The 22,363-nt window shown below is 44.8% G+C and overlaps 1 protein-coding gene across 1 annotated transcript in view; it reads right to left on the bottom strand.

Annotated features, from left to right (window-relative positions):
• ADGRE1 (adhesion G protein-coupled receptor E1) overlaps positions 1 to 16,364 on the bottom strand; it is a 60,302-nt gene extending 43,938 nt beyond the window's left edge. The window contains 7 exon segments of the mRNA XM_011373613.2: positions 399 to 548; positions 4,181 to 4,327; positions 6,650 to 6,769; positions 6,890 to 7,045; positions 8,683 to 8,829; positions 13,887 to 13,919; positions 16,309 to 16,364. Coding sequence (XP_011371915.2) covers positions 399 to 548; positions 4,181 to 4,327; positions 6,650 to 6,769; positions 6,890 to 7,045; positions 8,683 to 8,829; positions 13,887 to 13,919; positions 16,309 to 16,339 — 784 coding nt within the window. The 5' untranslated portion in view covers positions 16,340 to 16,364.
• Between the last annotated feature and the right edge of the window lie 5,999 nt (positions 16,365 to 22,363).

Here is a 22,363-nt window from a genome sequence, read left to right as displayed (position 1 = left end):
GAACCTAGGCTGGCCCTGTGACTATGATCAATAGGATGTGGTAGAAGCAATGTTCTGGGACTCTCAAGCCCAAGCCTAATGAAGACTGACATTTCTGCCTTTTCCTCTTATAACTTTTCTTCTTGTAGACCAGATGCCTTGCTATGAGGAAGCCTAAGCAGCCATGCAGAAAGCCCCCCCCTCCCCGGTGAAAGCTGGAGGCCACCTAGCTCCCAGCCAGAGACCAGCACCAACTACTGGCCATGTAAGTGAGGTCATTGCAGACCTGCCCACCACACCAGAGCTCCAGAAAACCCTGTGGTCAACCCATAAAATCATGAGCGGGAACAAAGCGTTGTTGTTAGAAGCCACTATATTTCAGGGTCATTCGACATCCTTCACATGGCTGGGAGAATTACCTGTACATTTGAAAGCCTCTGGTTGCTTGGGGCTCCAAAAATCAGGTGAAATGAACCCGGGCAGGCAGGAGCAACGATATTCTCCCGGGATGTTCGTGCAGACGGAATTAGGACCACAAAGAGTCAAGTTTCTGGAACATTCATCCACATCTAAGCAGAAAAATAGTCTAAGTCAAAAGGATGAAGGATGCTGAGGCTGCAGCAACAGTATACGGCCCCACCAGTGACAAAAGCCACTGGGTGCCCCGGCCCCTGTCTCAACTTCTTACACAATTTTATCACTGTGTAAAGGAAGCACCAAGAGGCATGTTTACGACCCACGCAACCCTTCTGACGAGGTTCCCTGCCCGCTTCTCAGGTTAGAACCCAAACTCCTCATTAGAACATGTGGGGCCCTGAGAGTCTGCTCCAAGCTAAGCTTGCCTACCTCATCTTTTGCTTCTAATCACTTTGTAACTTGTGATTTAGACTCACTGATTGCCTATAGGTTTGTGAATGCTCATTCTCTCACCTGTGTTCCCGTAACCTCAAACTCACTCACTCCCTTCTTTCTCTGGTGAATCTCAATTGTCCTCCAAGGAGCCACTACATCACTAATGATGACAGCAGCTGAGTAGCATCAGAGTAAAGGGCTGGAGAGCATGGGCATCTTAGGCTCAAAGCTTGGCTCTGTCCCTTATAAGCTGTGCATTAGTGGACACTATGGACTGAATTTTCTCCCCCCAAATTCATATATTAAAACCCTAACCCCCAATGAAATGGTATTTGGACATGAGGTAATTAGGGTGGGCCTCTCATAATGGGATTAGTGCCCTTGGAAGAGAGACACACAAGAAGAGCTCTCTCTCTCTCCATGCTCTGTGAGGACATAGCAAAAAAGTGTTTATCTGAAAGCCAGGAAGGGGCCCTCATCATAACCCAAACATGCTGGCACCCCAATCTCAGCCTTCAGCCTTCAGAACTGTGAGAAGTAAACATCTATTGTTTAAGCCCCTGTCTATGATGTTGCATTACGGCAGCTTGAAATAACACATTGGACAAGAGAATTTATCTGTGTGCCTCAATTTCCTCATTTGTCAAATGGGAATAATAACAGAATCCACCCAATAAAGTTGTTCAGGGGATTCAACAAGGTAATATCTGTAAAGTACTCAGAATCTGTAGCACAGCAAGCATTATGTAAAGATTCATTAACTAAAATTAAAAATCAACATGTTGAGCTTCTTTGAGCCAGGCACCAAGGTAGACTTTACATGCATCTGCTCAATGAGTGCTCAGAGCAGCCCTGTGAGATGCATCTTCATATTATCCCCATTTTTCAAAGGAGGAAACTGAGGCTTCAGAATTATGCAGCATCACATAGCTCATGAAAGGCACAATGATGATTTAAATCCAGGTTCTGAGGCGGGAGGCATCACTCTGCCCAACTTCAAATTTTACTACAAAATGACAGTAATCAAAACAGCATGGTATTGGCAGAAAAACAGACACATGGACCAGTGGAACAGAATCAAGAGTCCACAAGAAAACCCATATTTATATGGGCAAATAATTTTTGACCAAAAAAAAAAAAAAAGCCGAAAACGAACAGTGAAGAAAGGAAAGCCTCTTCAATAAATGGTGCTGGGAAAACTGGAACGCCACCTGCAAAAGAATGAAACTAGACTGTTGTCTTTCACCACACACCAAAATCAACTAAAATAGATTAAGGACCTGAATATAAGACCTGAAACAATAAAATGCATAGAAGAAAACATAGAAATGAAACTCAAGGACCTTGTACTTAAAGAGGTTTTCATGGATTTGACCTCAAAGACAAGGGAAGTAAAAGCTAAAATAAATGAATAGGACTACATCAAACTAAAAAGCTTCAGCAAAAGAAATCATCAACAAAGTAAAGAGACAACCACCTGAATGGAAAAATATATTTGCAAGCAATGCTTCTGATAAGGGCCTAATATCCAAAGAACTCATACGACTCAATAACAACAACAACAATAAAAAAAAAAGATCCAATCGAAAAATGGGAAGTGGACTTGGCCAGACACTTCTCCCTAGAGGAAATACAAATGGCCAACAAATACAAATGCTCAACATCACTAGCAATTAGGAAAATTCAAATCAAAACCACAATGAGATACCATCCCACACCTGTTAGAATAGCTATAATCAGCAAGACAAGTAATAACAAATGTTGGAGAAGATGCGGAGAACAAGGACCCCTCATACACTGCTGGTGGGACTGCAAATTGGTACAGCCACTATGAGAAACAGTATGGAGGTTCCTCAAAAAACTAAGAATTGATCTACCATATGATCCAGCAATCCCTCTGCTGGGTATTTACGCCAAAGACTTGAAAACCCATATCCAAAAAGATATTTGCACACTGATGTTCATAGCAGCATTATTCACAGTGGCCAGGACATGGAAGCAACCAAAGTGTCCTACAATAGATGATCAGATAAAGAAGCTGTGGTACATATATACAATGGAATATTACTTGACCATAAGAAGAGATGAAATACTGCCATTTGCAACAACATGGATGGACCTTGAGATAATCATGCTAAGTGAAATAAGCCAGACAGAAAAAGCTGAAATCACATGATATCACTTATATGTGGGATATAAACCTAAAAGCAACAAACGAACAGGACAATCAAACAGAGACTCATGGACGCGGACTATAGACTAGTTAGTGGTTGCCAGATGGTAGGGGGTGGAGGAGGAGGGGAGAGGCAGACTGGAACGTGAAGTGGGTAAAGGGGATCAAATATATGGTAGCTGAAGGAAACTGGACTTTGGGTGGTAAACACACAATAGAATATACAGATGTCAAATTATAATGTACACCTGAAAATTATATAATTGTGTTAAGCAATGTTACCCCAATAAACTTAATTTTTAAAAAAATCCAGGTTCTGTCTGACTCTGGAATGTTTAGATGACAGCTTCACAGGCTTTCTTGAGTCTTGGAGTGTGGAAATATGGTGATGAATTTGGAGAATCCATGCCCACTCTTAGTGGCCAGAGGTTGCAGCCTGACTTCAAGGTAACACACCACTTGGGAGTATGGGGTGTGAAGTCACACCCATGCACAGTCCAGAACCTGCCTTTCCTACATCCTGTCTATTTGACTTTGGGAGAGTGATTCTACCACAATGGAGGCTCTGTTTCCTAATCTCTAAAATGGGTATAAAATGTAACCGACACCACCAGGTTGTTGGGAAGACTGAAAGGGGTCACACATGGGGGAGCTTAGCGCCTTGGCTGAGGACCTGCCTCCAGGAACACCCCTCCCCAGATACTCAATATCTCACTCTCCCACTTCTGTCAAACCTTTTCTCAAATACCAACTTCTCAGCATGGCCTTTCTTCCATTAAAATTAGAACCCCACCCCAAGCACTCTATCTGTCTTTCCTGCCTTATTTGTCTTCATCTCCTTTAGCTGTTCCTGACACACAACATGTTCATGCATTTATTTTGTTTGTTATCTGTGTCCCTCCATGCTAGATGAAAAGTTATAGGAGAACAAATGTTTTTGCCTGTGTCTTTCACCGCTGTATCCACTGTCCCTAAGGGCCTAATATCCAAGTGCCTCATGCATGGTAGGTGCTCAGGAAGTATTTGTCGAATGAGTGAATGAAAGAATGATGATTGGCTTCAGCTTTGCCAATAAAGGCTTTGAACTCAGCTTGGGTTCACCCTGACTCCTCCCTCACCACTGCTGTCTTTGCAGACAGACTTGGACCTGAGTCCCCAACAGACCCCTTCACCTACCTTTACATGTCCCTCCAGGGCCATGGAAACTTATGTTTCCAGTGCTGGATTCAAATCCTGGGTTGCAGACACAAGAATAGCTTCCAAGACTGTTATGGCAAGTTGTGTTCTCCGGGCAAGCTCTGGGATTGGCACATTCATCCACATCTGGTAAGTGGAGATGAAAACCAGGATCAAGGCCCATGAGGAACTGAGGACGGAAACTGAGAACAGGAGATCCACTCTACATGCTCTTGGGGCATACACAGTGCTGATGCTCCCCAATACCACTGTTCTCCCCTCCTTCCTCATCTCCCACTCAGTGAGGCATGCTCAAGAGAATAAATTCTGGACAGCAGTGTGTAAGCAAAAGGATGGTAGTTTCAAAACAACGATCATAGATTGCAGAAATGTTCCTGATCTTTTACTCCTCCCTGTATCTACACCTTGGGATGTGGGTTGTGTAATGCAACATGACTCTCTCACTCTAAGATTTAGAGTTGTTTCCCCACCACTTGAATCATAGTTGTCCCTATGACTCGCATTGGCCAAAAGAATGCAGTGGAAGTGATATGGCTTCAGTTCTAAACTTAGACCTCTAGAGGCTTGTTTGTTTCTGCGCATTCTTGGGACTTCTTCATGTGAACAAGCCCTAGCCTGTCCTAATAAATGAAAGACAAAGTGGAAGAGAAATGGATTATCCCCAGATACATGAGACAGCCTGGCCAACATCAGCAAAGTGGACCCCAAGCTGACCGCAGACTCACAAACAAGCCCAGTTGAGACTTGAAGGACTGACCAGCAGAGCCCACCCTCAACTGCCAAGGCATGGAATTGAGAGTTAAATAAATGGTGGTTCTTTTTAGCCACTGACATTGGCTAACTGCTGCAAATGGATTAAAGCAGCGGTCCCCAACCTTTTGGCACTCCTCTGAGAATCTAATGCCTGATGATCTGAGGTGGAGCTGAGGCGGTGATGCTAGTACTGGGAAGCAGCTGCAGATACAGACGAAGCTTCGCTCGCTTGCCCACTGCTCACTTCCTGCTGTGCAGCCCGGTTCCTAACAGGCCACAGACCGGTACCAGTCTGCAGCCCAGGGATTGGGGACCCCTGGATTTAAAAAAACAGAGATGACTTTAAGTATCTCTGACTCCAAACCAAGGGGATATGATGAGGTTTGATCACTCCACGCTTTGCTTAATGAAGTCATCTTCTATAAATAAATGTGGAGAATACAGAGCTGTACCAGACTCAGGAAGATGGAGTCCTGTCTCTTGGTGAGAATATTCTGGCTGCAGTGTGGAGGGTGGATTCAATAGGGCAAGACTGAAGAAAGAGAGAGGCCAATGCAACAATCATGAAGACGGAAAAGAATGGAGAGATTCGAGATCTATTTAGCAGGTTGATTCCCCAAGGTATGATGACTGACTTGATAGGGAAGGAGTGGGAGGGTCAAGGATAACTCTCAGGTCTTAATTCAAATACCTTTTCAGAGAAAGTTCAAGGTTTGGGTGTCCCCAGGACAGAGTTTCTCTGCCTTAGAACTACTGACATGTGGGATGGGATCATTTTCATATAGATGTAGATGTGAACAAAACCAACTCTATTTCATGTCCTAGATTTCATTTCATTTTTTAATTTCCATGCTGTGAACAACCTCACTGTGCTTATCAAGCATATCAAAGCCTTCTAATTCATGAACCTTCCATGTCCTTAAAATGTAGCCACAAATATTTTTGTTAGTAACAGCCAGAATGGCATGACAACTGAGATAAATATTGAACTGCTAATAGTATCAATTATAAGCAATCACTGATCACAAGACAAGGAGGTATGGCCCCTGGTGCTGCTGTATTCTCTGTCCCTTTGTCTTGTCAATCATTAGTATTCAAGCTATGCTATTAAAAAGTACTGTAACAAGGGTCTGGTATCTGCAAGCTGCTGGGTTATCTGTTCTGCTCCGACCCAATCTTCCTGTAAGTAAATTACACTACCATAAATTATTTTCTGTTCTATGGAGTTGCCTGCATTGTTCTTCTATATGAAGATAGCTTCTTATTATGTGGCCATCACACCTTTGCCCCACCTTCAGACAAAATTTGTTTTATTGTGGAGAGACTGTTCTGTGCATTGTAGGGTATTTAGCAGCATCTCTGGCCTCTAACCACTAGATGACAGTAGCACACATAACCCCACCACCGCCGCCAGTTGTGACCACCAAAAATGTTTCTGGGCATGGCCTACGTCCCCTGGGGAAAAGATCACTCTAGAGACAGAGACCACCGCACTCTCAAGTAATAGGCTCTCAACAGGAATTCAAATCCCAGTTCTTCCACTTTAATAGCTGTGCGTCCTTGAGCAAGTGACTTCATCTCTCTGATCTTCAATTTTCTCATTTCTAAAATGAGGCTCATCATCCCTACCTCATAAGATCATCAAATGAAGTGATTCTTCATCAAGTACATAAATAAAGAACAGGGGCCCCATACCTTTACAAAGGGAGTTGATGAAGACAAATCCATCTTGACACTGGCAATGGCTGCCTCCCAAAGAGCTGACACACTCAGAATGCTCTGGGCAGAGCCTACTGTTGAGGCATTCATCAATGTCTGAGGAGCAATGGAGGAGAGTGAACATATGTAAGACTGTCTGTCTAAGGTTAGAAATACATGTGCCCAGCTCAATGGTAGCTGTCCACCAAAGACCCACGCGGAACCTGTGAGTATTACCTGTACAAGAGAAATGACCTGGCTTGCCCGGGCTCCAGTTATTACCAGTGGGAGAAGAGAAGCCAGGCAAGCAGCTGCACTTGTATCTTCCCGGCATGTTTTTGCAGACTGAGTTAGGGCCACATTGTGAGGAGTTTAGAGAACATTCATCTATATCTGGACAGAGAAAGAGTCAGAGTTACAAATTTGTCTCATCTTGTATAAAGGATAGTATTTTCCAAAGTTGGTTGTAACATTCCATATGCCCTTCATTCAAGGTGAATTTGGTGCCCCTTTCACCAAGCTGGGTCTATGCCCTCCCCTTGAATCTAAGCATGTTTGTGACTATAGTGGAAGCGACACAAGGTCATAAACATGCTATGTTGTAAAAATGTCATGCACTTCCACCTTGTTCTCTTGAGATGCTCATTCTTAGAACTTAGCCACCATACTGTGAGAAAGCCCAACCAGCCATGACAAAACAGCCCACTGGAGAAGAACTAAGACCTCCAGCCCAGATCCCTGGTAGAACAGCCAGACAACAGCCAGCACCAGCTTGCCAGCCTTGTGAGTGGGCCCTCTTCAAAGTGGCAACTCAACTGACATTGTGTGGAACAGAAACAAGCCATCCTCATCATACTCAGCCCAAATTGTAGATGTGTTCATGAGAAAAAATAAATGGTTGTTGTTGTTTCATGCACTAAGTTTGCAGGTGGTTTATTACCCAGTAAAGAACATCTTGCAAAGCCATCTCTAGGAATTTACTCCTTAAGGCACCCATAGAATTGTGCAGTTGTAGTGCCATGGGTGGCCCTCACCAAGTCTCCTTCAACCCTGTTCTGTCAAGCCAGCCTAAATAAACACTTGCTATGTGCTTGTCGCACAAATAAAACTTCAAGACAAGTCTTCTATAGCTCTCTCCCAGCAAACTGCACCTCTCTTAAAGAGAAACTTGGAGTTGCCACTGTACACGAAGATAAGATCATGAGGTTGTTCATTCCAGCTCTGAAGTTGCCAAATATTAGAAATAACCCAAGTCAATAACAAGTCGATTAAATCTGGAGTTGACATAAAGAATAAGGTAACATGTTCCTTCATTTGACAAATAATGTATCGGGAACTGTACTGGGAATCAAAGACATAGAGTGGACAGAATCCATCATTTTATATATGGGGAATGTTAATTTCACCCCCAAATTTAAAATCCAGGGCCCAACAGCACTACCGAGTTCACTGAATAACCCATGAACTATAGCCCAAAGAAGGATGTTTGGGGCTCCCTGGGAATTACAATGATAGGAATGAGTTATCTTATTCAGCAAACTATAGCCACACAGTCAAATCCAGCCCACAACCTGTTTCTGGATATTGACAAATAGCATGATTTTTATTTTTATTTTCATTGGATGCTAGTGTCTAATCATTGGAAATTTCAGTGACCAGAATTTCATGATGGAAAGAAAGGAAGGAAATAAAGAGAGGGAGGGAGAGAGGGAAGAAGGAAGGGGAGGAAGGAAGGAAGGGAAGAAAGGAAGGAAAGAAGGAAGGAAGGAAGGAAGGAAGGAAGGAAGGAAGGAAGGAAGGAAGGAAGGAAGGAGAAGGAAGGAAAGAAAGAAAGAGAGAGAGAGAGAAAGAGAGAGACAGAGAGAGAGAGAGAGAGAAAGGAAGGTGGGGGAAGGGAAAGGAAGGTAGGGGGAGGGAAGGAAGGGGAAGAGGGAATTGTGTTTGGGTAAAAAGACAAAGTACCTACATCTACCAGCTTCCACATGATTTTCTACTAAATGCCGAAGGATGTTGAGGGGGTGTGAACTCACCATTGCATTCCACGCCTGGGCCTGTGAACTGGTTCAGTCCGCTGCTGGACAGGAAGCCTCGTTTGCAAGTGCAGTAGTAACTTTCCGCAGTGTCGGTGCAGGTGGCGTAAGCTGGGCATGTGGTGCTGTCACTGCACTCATTCACACCTAGGCAACACAGAAGGAAGGGCTGGGGTCAGAGTGCCAAAGTGGGGCCGCAAAGAAAGCCAGTGTGGGAGGGCGAAGGTGATTGTTGGGGCTTGAATTTCGTCCCCCACAAAGATATGTCGAAGTCCTAAACCCTGAGAATGTGACCTTATTTAGAAACAGTGTAGATGACATTATGATGTAAGTTAAGAGGAGGTCACACTGGAGTAAGGTGGTCCCTTAGTTTGATATGACTGGTGTCCTTATAAGAAAAGGAGGAGAGGTACCGAGACATAGGCAGAGACCATGTGACGATGGAGGCAGAGATTGCAGTGATGCATCTACAAGCTAAGGAACACCAAGGATTGCCGGCAACGCTAGAAACTGGAAGAGGCACAGAAGAGATTCTCCCCGAGAGCCTTTAGAGAAAGCACCTTGACTTTAGACCTCTGGCCCCCACAGCTATGGGAGGATAAACCTCTGTTCTGTTTAATTTGTTGTAGCAGTCCTTGAACACTGACACTGCCACCAAAGGTGCTCATCGAGGACCTCGCAGACCCTAAAGCTGTCCTCCTCAAAGTGCAGGCCCTGGGCCAGTGGCATCGGCAGGAAGTTGAATGGAAATGCAAGCTCTCGGGCCCTGCGCCAGATCTACTGGATCAGAAACTGCATGTTAACAAGACTCTCAGGTGATCCGTGGGCCCTGGAAGCCTGAGACACTCTCACCCAGGCCCTTACTGCTCCAAGGGAAGTCTCCAAACCAGTCACCTCTGCCTCACCTGGGATCCCCAGGGGAGCTCAGAAAATCAGATGTTGATTCAGCAGGTATGGGGAGGAACTTGAGATACATCCTAGCCGATCCAGCCCTGCGACTGGTGGTTTCACCTCTCTGTACCTCAGTTTACCTGTTTAGCCCTCACCCTCACAGCCAATGAGTTCCGGCCACATTGATTCTCTTTCCAAAATATCATTTGACATCTACATACTTCTCTCCACCTCAAGTTATGCTTGATACAGATCTTCCTCTGGATTGTACATTCCTATACACCCGTTATGCCCTGCAAACATCTTTAAATGCAAATTTGACCATCTGCCCCCATTCCTTCACATAACCTGCCCTGTTGCACTCAGAGTTAACGTCTGAATTACTGAGCATGACCCAAAAAGCCCCATGACCAGACCCAACCACATCTTTAAGCCTCATCTCATTTCAGTCTCCATTTCTAGCCTTCTCACCACAGGGCCTTGCATGTGCTGTTCTCTTTGTCTCTGCTTTACCTGGCCAGCTCTTACTCATTCATTCTTCAGGTCTTGCTTAAATGTCGCTTCCTCCAAGAAGCCTTCCTTGACTTCCTCATAGCTTCCTGTGCTCCTTTGTGACACTTATCACAATTATAACTGCTCAATTATTTATGTGATTAGCTCTTCAGTGATCATCTCCTCCACCCCACCGTGAGCTCCAGGAGGACAAAGCCACAGGTAGAAGCAAGCTCCCAGGTGCTAAGGAAGACACTCATTGGATATTACAATTCCTATGTTCAATAGAATAACAGCTCCTCCAAAGATGACCACAGCTCAATCCCTGGATCATGTGAATATGTTATATGGAAAGGGGGAATTCAGGTTTTCAAATAGAATTACGATTGTTAATCAGCTGATCTTGAGATGGAGAGGCCATCCAGGATTTTCCAGGAGGAACCAATGTCATTAAAAGGGTCTTTATAAGTGAAAGATGAAGCCAGGTAAGGCAGAGTCAAAGTAATGTAATGCAAGAAAGACTTGACCAGCCATTGCATTGATGTGAAGATGGAGGAAGGGAGACATGAGCCAAGGAATACAGCTGACCTCTAGAAGCTGGAAAACGCAAGAAAATAGATTCTCCCCAGAACGTCTAGAAAGAAACCAGCCCTGCCGACACCTTGATTTCAGCCCAGTGGGATCCATTTCAGACTTGTGACCTCCAGAACTGAAAGATAATGTTTTTGTTGATGTAAGCCACAACATTTGTGGTCATTTGTTACAGCAGCAGTAGGAAACTGATACCATCCCCATTGTACGGATGTGGAAAACAGGCTCAGAGAGGTTACGTGACTTACCGTAGTCGAACCCCTAAGTGCATGACTTTCACTACTGCTACCCTAGGAGATGTAGGTCTGAATGGAAAGAGAATAGATTTTCAGGCAATTTCTAAGAAAATTCTATGGAAAAATTTTTGCAATCAGTTGTTTCAAGTCCGCTGCCCTGGTGGACTGTGAGCTCCCAGAAACAGCGCGCTGTGTCCATCTTACTTACTGCTGTGTCCTAAGGGCATAGAATAGTGCCTGGTGCACAGTCATTGTTCAGTCACAAAGACCTCACTGAGAAGGTCACATGTGAAGAAAGGCTTGAGGCTATTTAAGGCAGAGGAAACAGCAAGTGCAAAGTCTCTGAAGATGATGCCTAGTGATTGCAGGCTGGAGTGGTTAGAGCAGAGTGGATGAGGGAAGGGTCAGAGGAGGTAATACGACCAGACTATGTAGGACCTGCTAGACCATTGTAAGATTTCCGCTTTTTATCAGAGAGACATGGGAGCCATTGGAGAGTTTAGAGCAAAGGAGAGACAGAGCATGGCTTAAGTTTTAACATAGTCCTTCTGGTGGGAAAGATAAATTGCAGGGGGCCAAAGGCAGAATGACAAGCGGGGAAGCATCTGCACTGGTCCACGCGAGTGATAATGGTGGATACTACCCAGGTGGGCGCAGTGGAAAGCATGAAATTCTGGATGTATTCTGAATATAACACGAAGACTATTTGCTAATGGATTGGATAGCAAAGGAGAAAAAGAGGAGTTAATGACATTGCCAACATCAATTGGTAGGATGGAGTATCATGGGAAAGCTCTTTGTGAAAAGTGCCTTAAAAACATGAGATGAATTGTCATGATTAGAGTCTTGAAGATTCAGGCTTTTTGCCTCTTATGAATGTCTTGTTTAATTCCTTTCCCTGCCCTCAGATTGTATCTTCCTTCCATTTCCGGCTTCCTCTTTCATCTACAAAGGCAACATTTCTCTTTGCAGACTTCCGGCATATTACTACTTGCGGTCTCCCAATTCTGAACTTCCCAATACTTCCTTCGTCTAGCTCAATCTCCCATAGCTCAAGTCCACTCCAAACCAGAATCACCACCCACTTCCCTGTGACTGGGCACCTGCCAACCTCATTTCCTGCCCTGTCCCAACAGCCATGCTCACCTTTGCTCAGTTCCTCAGATTCTTTCCAGTCTCAGGACATTTGTACCTCACCCTGCAGGTCTTGAGACTTGCCATTCTCCATAATCATATAAACCAATTTCTTATAATAAATCTTTCTATATGAATATACATAGATAGATGGTAGATGAGAAATAGTAGATAGGTAGATAGATAGATAGATAGATAGATAGATAGATAGATAGATAGATAGATAGATAGATGATAGACAGACAGACAGACAGATAGATGATAGATAGATGTAGATGTAGATGACAGATATAGCCATCCTATTGGTTCGATGTAGATGACAGATATAGCCATCCTATTGGTTCTAGAAAACCCTGACTATATAAACACCTACTGTATTCCAGGACTCTTCTAGGCATGGTGAATTCAGAAGTAGGACAAGACACAAAATTCCCCACCTTCACTGAGCTGATAGCCTAGAGAGCTGGGGGTAAGGAACATGATGTCAAAAATAGGGTAGTCGCTGAGAAGATGACACATGAGCTGAAACATAAAAAGATGAGGGAAGGAGCCATGTATGTATGTAGGGCAAGAGCATTCCAGGCAGAAGGCACAGCATGTGCCATGTGCAAAGGCCCTGAGGCAGGACCATGCCTGGTGTGTCGAAGGAACAAGGAAGCCTGTGTGGCTGGAACAGAGTGAGTGAGGGGCAGAGAGGGAGCGGTGAGGGCAGGGAGGGGATGGGGCAGGTCATCCAGGGTCCTTTGGGCTGTGGTGAGGACTTGGGCTTTTACCCCAAGGGAGGTGGGAGCCCCGGAGGGCTGTGGGCAGAGGAGGGACTGGACCTGACTCGGGTGCTCACAGGCGCCCTCTGGCGGCTGCTGGAAGGGCAAGGAGCTAGGAAACCAGGAAAGAGGCCACTTCAACAGTCCATCTGAATCATACCCGTGATGCTCAATCATGAGCAAAACGAGTTAACAGATGGTCACTTAATTGACCTAAGTAGAAAACAAGATTCAGAGAGGCAAAGAGACTTTTTAAAATATAATTAAAACTTCCATTTCATAGGCCCTTTTCATGCATTTTCTGCAGTCCCTATGATAATGCTTCAAGGTAATGTGACCAGGTCATTCTAGTTTTCCTAGGACCTTCCTGGTTTCAGCACTCAAAGTTCAGCGTCCCAGAAAACCACCCATCCCCACTGGTCTGGGGCAAGCCACAACAGTTGGCCACCCTACTTCAAGGTAACTGTCATGACTCTTTTGTAGATGTAAAGTTGTAGAATGGATGAACACCAGGAGGGAGTCCAGGGCACTTGGTCATTTTCCTAGCTATGCCCCCTAACTGGCTACCAGCTTTGGCCCAGCGGCAGCCCAGCCGATAAGAACCATAGAATTTGTTTCTCTAAGGAGGAGAAAAAGGAGGAAGAAATGAGAGAGAAGAGGAAGAGGAGGAGGGGAGGAGGTGGAAGAAAGGGAGGAGGGGAGGAAGAGGTGGGGGAGGGGAGGGGAGGGCGATGGGGAGGGGAGGGGGAGGGTGAAGGGAGCAGGACGGGGCTAATTTAACTTACTGTGTTCCAAGTGCTGTTCTCAGCACTGCCTGTATCTTACCTCCTTTTTCCCTCATCAAAACCCTGTAGGACTCACTCCTGTCAGCCTCATTTTCATGGAAACTGAAATCCGGTGAGCACTGGAACCAAGATTCAAACTCAGAAAGCGTGATTCCAGAGCTCGGCTTTTAAGATCTCTGCATGGAGTGGCATTCTCACAACCACCCCATTAGGTGGGGGTCGTCACAACACCCGTTGATCAGATGACAAAACAGACAGCTGGAGGCACTTGCCCAAGGTGTCACTGCCTTTAATCCTGGGAAGTCTCTTACCAGAATTTGCCTGCATCAACCAGGGCAGCCAACCTTTAAACAAAGAAGAAAAGTCATCAGAGGCCTTTGGGACCCAGCCAGGAGCTGCCCTCTCACCCAGCCAGTCCCCGTCTTTGTCTAAGTGCCAGCGATGGCGGTGGCGAGTGATGAAAGCAGGAGCGTGTATGTGAAGAGGAAGACATAGTCTCTTCCCAGGGATCTACCTACAGCAGCTCATGAGTGCTTCACGCCTTGCCAGGACAGGAGTGGAGGGATGGTAGCCACTCTTGGTACCACTTCACCTGGTGGACACACCCACCCCCAAGCTGCTTTGCTGACCTAGAAGCGGTGACTGACAGGGGCAGCGGGACAACAGCCCAGCTTGTCCCCTTGCCTCTGAGCAGGTCAGCCTCTCTGGTGCCACTCACTCCAGAGCTCCCCGTGGGTCGGGCTGTATGGAGCTGTTACCGGCTCTCAGGTTCCTGTGTTATGTGAGTCTGGGCTCAGTCCTCGGAACCCCCACAAAGATTTGCGTGGAGGTCTGACACTTGGAGAAGACAGAGCAGGCAAAGGGTAGCAAGCAGAAGCGATTTTATTGAGTAAGCAAAGTACACTTGTGAGAAAGTCCAAGCAGGAATTTCGAGAGAATCAAGTGCACTGAGAAATTGAGGGTCAGGGCTTCTGTGGACAGTAGGATTCCTTTGTCTTCCTTCTGTCCCTCTAACTCGAATGAGGCAAAGCCCCTGTGCCTTCCCCTGAACCTTCCCGCTCTTGGCCCTAGAAAATGAGGTCGTCACCCAAAGCCGTCAGGTATGGTATCTTGTACATTTTAGCGCTAAACCGGTCTTGGGACCTCGCCGACCCCTCACTGTCCTCCTTCCTCCAGCTCATATCTACCCATCTACCTAGCCTATCAGAGCGTCTCCTGATATCAGGGCCTTCTGAGCTCTTCAGAAACTAACCCAATGCAGATGGTTACCCTCATTTCTGTGCATTTTTGTTTCGTTTTTATCTTTGTTTAAGATGGTAATAATTGCTCGTTGTAAAAAAAAATATCTAGCGATGCAGTATATAAAATTAAGAGTGAAGATTTCCCCCTGCCCCACCCTTACACCCAGCAGTAACCACTATCCAAAGCTTAGAGTGAATCTTTCAAGGCTAGGTTCTGTTCATAAATTCAATCATGGAAAGATAGTATTAAACCGAAATAAACGTATGAATTCACATGATTGTCTTAACACACATATGATCGTGCAATACACAGTATACTGTGCTCTCCAACATAGTAGCTACTAAGTATGTAGGGCTATTTACACTTAAATCTATTAAAATTAAATAAAATGGAACATTCCTCTCCTCAGTCATAGTAGCCATATTTCATGGGACTAGAGGCCACTACAGGCCTAGGACATTTTCATCATCATGGAAAGTTCTATCACGACTTGTGTTTTCACCTAACAATGTGTCTTACTAATCTTTGTGTCTGCTTCCTCCTCCGTAAAACACGGGAAACAGGTCCGCTGTCTGACAGCCGTGAAAACCCACCTTGTCACTTAGAAAAGGTCTCGCATTCTTAGATTGGAACCAATGACCAAAACTCACAAGGTATTTGAAGCACAGCATACAAGATAAACGAGGTCAAGACAAACTGACCCTAAAGAAAGAGAAATAAGAGAACAGACAGGAAGGCGCCCACGTCTCCTTGCTCAGGTCTCAGCACAAACATCACTGCCTCAGCACTGTCCTCCCTGGCCCTCCCCCTCAACCTAACCCCCGTCACACTCTATAACTTCTTCCATAGCACTTACACTACCCAAAACACTTTTGTCTGTGTGTTATTTGGGGCAACACAGAATAGTGATGAAGCGCATAGACTCTGGGGCAGACTGCCTGCTTTCAAATCCTAGCTCAACCCCTAACTAGCTAAGTGGTCTTGGGCACATGATTTTACCTTTTTGGCCTCAGTTTTCACCTTTGTAAAATGGGGCTATTAAAGACCCCACTATCAGAAGAATTTCTTGAAGATTGGATATGTTCTCTATTAGAGGAACTTAGATCAAGCCCAAGTGGGTGGTTGCTGTAACCATTAGTGGCTTTTTTCCTGCCTGCTCCCTCTAACGAGGAAGTCAGTCCTCTGACAGCGAGAATCTTGTCTGTTTGTTTGGTGCTGTCTTCAGTGCCTAGAACAGTACCTGGCACATTGAAGGTGCTTAGGAAATACATGTCGAATGAATGACTGTAAGAAAATTCTGCCCTGACAAGATAGAATTTCTGGAGATGAGTGATTTTTGTCAAAGGTCCCTCAGTGAAGGTGTCTACAGTGTCCAGCCTTGAATCATGATCTCTTAGCTGGACATGATCTCTTGGGGGCCCTCCCTTGCCCCTACAGCCTATTTCCAGGGCAGGCCTTCCCCAACTGTCCCCCATCCCACCTCACACTCACCGCAGAAGAGGAGCAAGCTGAAATGCCACATTGTGCTGTTTCTGTCAAAGAGAAGAACTTTCTTCGTTCACAGGGTTTTCAATAAAGAGGGTGTCTGGAACGAGGCGGGGAGGAGCCAGAGTTGCTCAATTGCTGCCAGAGCACCACGGACCTTTGTGCTGCCACTGAATGAGGACACTGTGACAAACTCCTAGTTTTCTCCTTTCTCCACCGTGCAGAGGAGTTCCTCTGGTTGCTGGGCCATTATGTCTCTCTCTGTCTCTCTCTGTCTCTCTCTGTCTCTCTCTGTCTCTCTCTCTCTCTCTCTCTCTCTCCTCTCTTCTGTTCTCTTTCTTCTCTCCCCACCAACATCTGTCTCCCATTTCTCATCACCTTCTTTCCTTGCACCCAGTAATAAATGAGCTTCCACCCTCTGTCCCCCATGAAGCAAGCCCCAAGCTCGAGGGCCTCTTCACAGCCTGCCGCACAAAAATAACCATCTCTGCCATCATATACCAGGCACCATGCTAGACACATTGCTAACAAAATTTAATTACATTATCATGTCAATATCATAAAGTAGAAATAAAATTAAAAAGGAAATTGAGGCTTGGAGAGGAGGTGTGATGTATCCAAGATTACTTAGAGGACCCGAGATTTGAATCCAGAATCCTCTGCCTAAGTCTAAAGATTTAACCATCTCATCTTCCTTCAGCTCTCCACTGTATCTAATCACATCGCCCTCATCACCACCATGCAAAGCAACACTCCTGCCCCGTTCACAGCTCCCCAACCCAACATACACACACACACACACACACACACACACACACAAACATTCATGCACAATCGCATTCATGTGGAGGTCTAGGAATGCCTCCATCTGGGTCCCCCAGAAGCAGACGCTGAGACCAGGATTCTAGTGAAAGTAGCTTCTCAAGGAGTGGGCTCAACAATAAGTAGGATCTGCTTTGTGGGACTGGAGTGACATCTGAGGAGTGGGTGTGTGTGCGAGGCCTAAAGCAGAGCCCGGCACACAGGAAATCTCCACGTGTTGGCTATTACGGTGATAGGACCTGGGATCAGACAAACCTGGGAGCGAATCCTATTCTGCGAGGTATGACCTTGGGAGGTGACTTGCCCCTCTGGGCCTCAGTTTCTTCATCTGTAGAATGGACATAACAATAAGTCGTGCCCTAAAGGATCATTGTAGAGGGGACACAATGTGGGCTGATATTGCCAGCCGGGAGGGACTGTCGGGACTTGTACTTTCTTCTGGAATCCTTGCTCAATGCGTCCAAGGGTGTGGACCCTAAAGGTAGACAGACCAACTCAGTAATTTCAACATATGTCCACAGATTCTTTGACCCTCCTCCCTTCAAGAGGGGAAATCCAAATTCTCTCTCCTTGAGTGCATGCTGGACTTGTCACTTGCTTTTAATAAAGAGTAAAAGGCAAACGTGACATCATGACACATCTGAGATTGTGACATCTGGGACATTTGAGGTCATAAGAGCCATTGTGGCTTCCTTCTTGCTCTTTCTTTCCAGGATCATTCGCAGGGCTGAAGGGAGCCAGTCACCATGTTGTAAGGATGCATGTGGGATGAGGTCTCTGGACAGCAGCTTCACTGCCACCTCATGAGAGACCTTGATACAGAACAATCCAGCTAGGCCACCTCCAGATTCCTGACCCTTAGACTCTATAGGAAATTTTTTATTGTTGTTTAAAGCCATTAAGTTTTTAGAGTAATTTGTTACATAGCAAGAGATAACTAACACACCAAAAGCAATTTTCCCCATCAGTAAAGTGAAAATAATAATTCGTAGGGCTTGAGGTTTAACTGATAAAAGTCACAAAATTCTGCCTGGCATAAATTAAATGTTCAATGGTTTTAGTTATTATTGTCATTATTATTATTATCCACTATGCTAAATACTCATGGCTACTCACAGGAGAAGCCACAAACTTAGGGACTTAAAGCAACACAAATTTATTATATTACAGATCTGGAGATCAGAGTCCCAAATGAGTCTGATAGGGCTGAAATCAAGATAACAATGGGTCGTATTACTTCTGGAGGCTCTAGAGAAAAATCCATTGTCTTCTCCAGCTTGTAGAGGCACCCACATTCCTTAGCTCAGGGCCCCATCCTTCATCTGCAAAGCCAGCAGTGCAGCATCTTTAAGTCTCTCTCTCTCTCTCTCTCTCTCTCTCTCTCTGTTTCTCATTCTCTTGATAGCTAGATAATGATATAGATAGATAGATGACAGATGATATAGATAGATGACAAATTATAGATAGAGATAGATGATAGATAGCTAGATAATTGTAGATAGATGATAGATAATAGATAGTTGATAGATAATTGATAGATGATTGATAGAGATATTGATAGATGATTGATAGAGATATTGATAGATGATAGATAGATAGATAGATAGATAGATAGATAGATAGATAGATAGATAACAGATATCTCCGTCAACCTTTCTTGTTCTCACCCTCTGTATTTCTCTCTCTCATTCTTTCTCTCTCTGATCCTTCTGTCTTCCTCTTAAAAGGACTCTTGTGATTGCTTTAGACCCACTTAAATGACCCCGGATCATCTCCCCAGCTCCAGATCCTTAATCCTGTCTTCAAAGCCACTTTTACCATGTAGGGTCACATATTCATAAGTTCAAGGGATTAGGGTGTGGACAATGTGGGGTGGGGAGCCTCATTATTTTATCTACCACAGATGGGGACTGGGGTCCTGATGAGTGAGGACACAGATGCCAATCAGCCTTCAAACCCAGAAGAGGTGACCAAGGCTATAAAATCTTTTCAGCAGAGATCTTGAAGGGACAAGGACAGGCATAAGGGGAGACGAAGGAGAAAAAATATGGTAGAAGAAACACACAATTGCTTGCAGAATCCTAACCACCTCATTTTGTTCCCAGCAAAGGGAAAATCTAGTGTGCTCCAGATTGAAAAAGTCAGGCCGAAGGAGCCCCACAGACATCGTTTATCATCTCACTGAATGTAGAATTCCAGGGCAGTCTTACCCAACTTGACCATGTCCCTCCATGCTCTAAATCCCCCATGGCTCCCCATTATCTTAGGGAGTTAATGAGTCCAGGCTCATTAACATCACTGAAGACCCTGCCTAATCTTACTCTGGTCTCACCCTCTGGCCACGTTGCTCCCCACCCCCAAAGCCCCAGTCATCCTAGACCACCTGAAGACCCTCTTGTGGGCCCTGTCCAGCCACCCATTAGGAGCTGGAGCACCCATCCCCCAGCAGCTAAGAGCATTGCCTGCTAACAGCTCACAGCTTTCCCTCTCCAGGGAACAGTCCAACAGCTGCACACTCCCTCAGACCCAGCCCACGGCCAATAACAGATGGTCACAGAGGGGCAAAAGGCCAGCCCTTGCTCCAAGAGGAGATCAATTCAGTGCTATCTTCAGGCTCCAGGGCTGGGAGCATGCTGAGCTCCTATCTCTGTCCTGCCCTGCTTCTCTCACTCTTTTCTGCTAAATACCCTCCTGCAATAAACTCTGTCCCCAACCATCCTCGTGACAGGGTCTGTTTCCAGAGTGGCCTAAGAACCCCTCCCAGCCATTAAGCACTTAGCCAGACCCCAAGTGTGCCATGGGCAATCACCTTAAATTTTATGCATCCTTCCAGGAAGCCTTCCTTGGCTCACATTCCAGGGTAATGGACCTCCTCTGTGCTCCCCCAACACTGACACTCAATATGATCTACGCTTGTTTGAATGTCCATTTCCTTCCGAGTGTCCTAGGGCAGGAAAGGAATTTTATTGGCTGTTGTATCCTAGAAAATAAAAAAACAAATGACAAAGAAAGAGAGACTGATGAATCTCCTGATCTCCTGACCCTCTTCTGCATCGAGAAAGAAGACCAGAGATTTGAGACGGTGGCGAAGGGCAGCAGCTGCCCTCCTGCTGAGGAGAAGGGACAGGGTGCTGGGAGGGAAGCAGTTAATGAGGGGCAGAGCCACTTCTTCCTCAGAAGGATTCATAGTTATCCTGGGCTCCTGAGAGTCATGGCAAACAGAGGTAGTTAGTCTACGGTCCCCTAGGACCGTCCCCAGTTACAGTCGTCCTCACAGCAGACTTATTACAATGAAAAGATACAAAGCAAATCGACAAAGGGGAGCAGCGCCTAGGTTGTGGTCCAGGGGAAACCAGACATGGGCTTTCCGTGGTTGCCCAGGGCCAGGGTAGAGGAGGGACAGATCACAGCAGGGCTAGAGGACATCAAGGGGGATGATGGAAATGCTCTGTATCCTGACTGTGACAGAGGTGGTCACAACCCATCAATTTTGATACTATAAAAGCAATTGTAGTACAGAAATAATACTTCAACAAAGTTGACAAGATTGGCTCCAAAATAGTGTCCACCATTCTGCTCATTTTATTGGGCAGTAAGGGACCGAATGGTTCTATGCTCCATAAAGGGAGCAAACTACATGCCTTTTGAGTCTCTCTATTGAACTGTGGTCTCTTACATTTGTTTTCAGAGAGAGCTGACCTCATTTTACAATGACAAATTCCTTTGACCTTAAAAAGCTAAGAAACTCATCTAAATCTATACTTTCTTAAAAATAAAAATGAAATAACAAAACCGGTAGAGTTTCTCAACTGCACCCTGACTGATAAGAAATACTTCTTGGAAGTCCTTCCTCATCGATGGTTGCAGTTGGGCCATGCTCTTTTGAACCTACACAGCTTCCTGCTATTGCATGAACTTGTAACCATTTGCTTTCCATTCTTGGAGCAGATCCCTGGTATTTGCAAGCACTGCTCTCCTTCTGCAAATTTCTGCAGAAACTTGCTTTCTTGCGTGGTTTTAGCTATCGTTGCATCTCATAGGGCAGAAGAAACAGCTAGAGGAACTGTTACCCTAGACCTCAGAAGTAGAACCAGAAGAGGATGTGCAAGTGCAGACGCTTTGAGAGAAAAAGAATAAATCATCATATTTGCTCCCCAAACACAGGGCCTCCGGGCGCCCCAACCCTGCAAACAGATGCTAGAATTCGAGGCAAGTGGGTCTCTGAAAATCTGGATAAGAAAGAAATGGCCTTCAGACCAAAGCCTCTGAGAAAGAAAAAGGTTCTGGAAGGAGAGGGACCCCAGAAGTCTATAGTCTAAGTAAGGGGCAATATATTCTGTGAGCTTAGAGACAGGCTTTTCTGGTAGATGGAATGTGTTTCATTGTATTCATTTGCTGGGGCTCCGAACAAAATTAATAGTCTCGGTGGCTTAAACAACAGACATTTATTGTCTCACAGTTCTGGAGGCTAGAAGTCCAAGATCAAGGTATTGACAGGGTCGGTTTCTCCTGAGGTCTCTCTCCTTGGATTGTAGATCCTGTGTGCTCTCGCATGGTTGTCACTCTGTGCGTGTCTGTGTCCCAATCTCCTCTTCTTATAAGTTGGATTAAAGCCTACCTCAATGACCTCATTTTATCTCTCTTTTTTTGTATTTAATCAAAAAGCTGATCATTTTTCTTATAGTCTTTCTCCATAGTTGATGTCACATTTTTTAAATTACATAATAGCTTTTTAATTAACATAATAAATCCAGAGGTATTTTTTATTATCCTGTTCAGCTGTTTTTCAATTGTGGTATAAAATTGACCATCTTACTATTACATACATATATATATATATATATATATATATATATATATATATATATATATATATATATATATCTTCTCTAGATATTCATAATGGTAATCACACGCCAAAGATTCAGAACATTAAACAAGAAGGACAAGAGAGAAAATGCACAAAACTCAACCAAAATTTAAAAAAATAAAGACACACAAGGACAAGGAAGCAATGGAAACACCAAGCTACCAAAAAGCAAAAGATAAAATGGCTATAAGAAAACCTCATATTTCAATAATCACCCTAAATGTAAACGGACTGAACTCAACAAAAACAAGGCACAGAGTTGCAAATTGGATCCAAAAAAAAATAAAACCCAACTATATGCTGCCTCCAGAAGACACATCTCAGTTCCAAAGACAAATACAAAGTGAAAGGGTGGAAAATGATATTTCA

This window comes from Pteropus vampyrus, unplaced genomic scaffold (genome assembly GCF_000151845.1).
Source record: "Pteropus vampyrus isolate Shadow unplaced genomic scaffold, Pvam_2.0 Scaffold226, whole genome shotgun sequence".
NCBI classification, from domain to species: Eukaryota; Metazoa; Chordata; class Mammalia; order Chiroptera; family Pteropodidae; genus Pteropus; species Pteropus vampyrus.
Note: the sequence above shows the minus strand (reverse complement) of the source record. Positions and strands in the feature narration are given on the sequence as shown.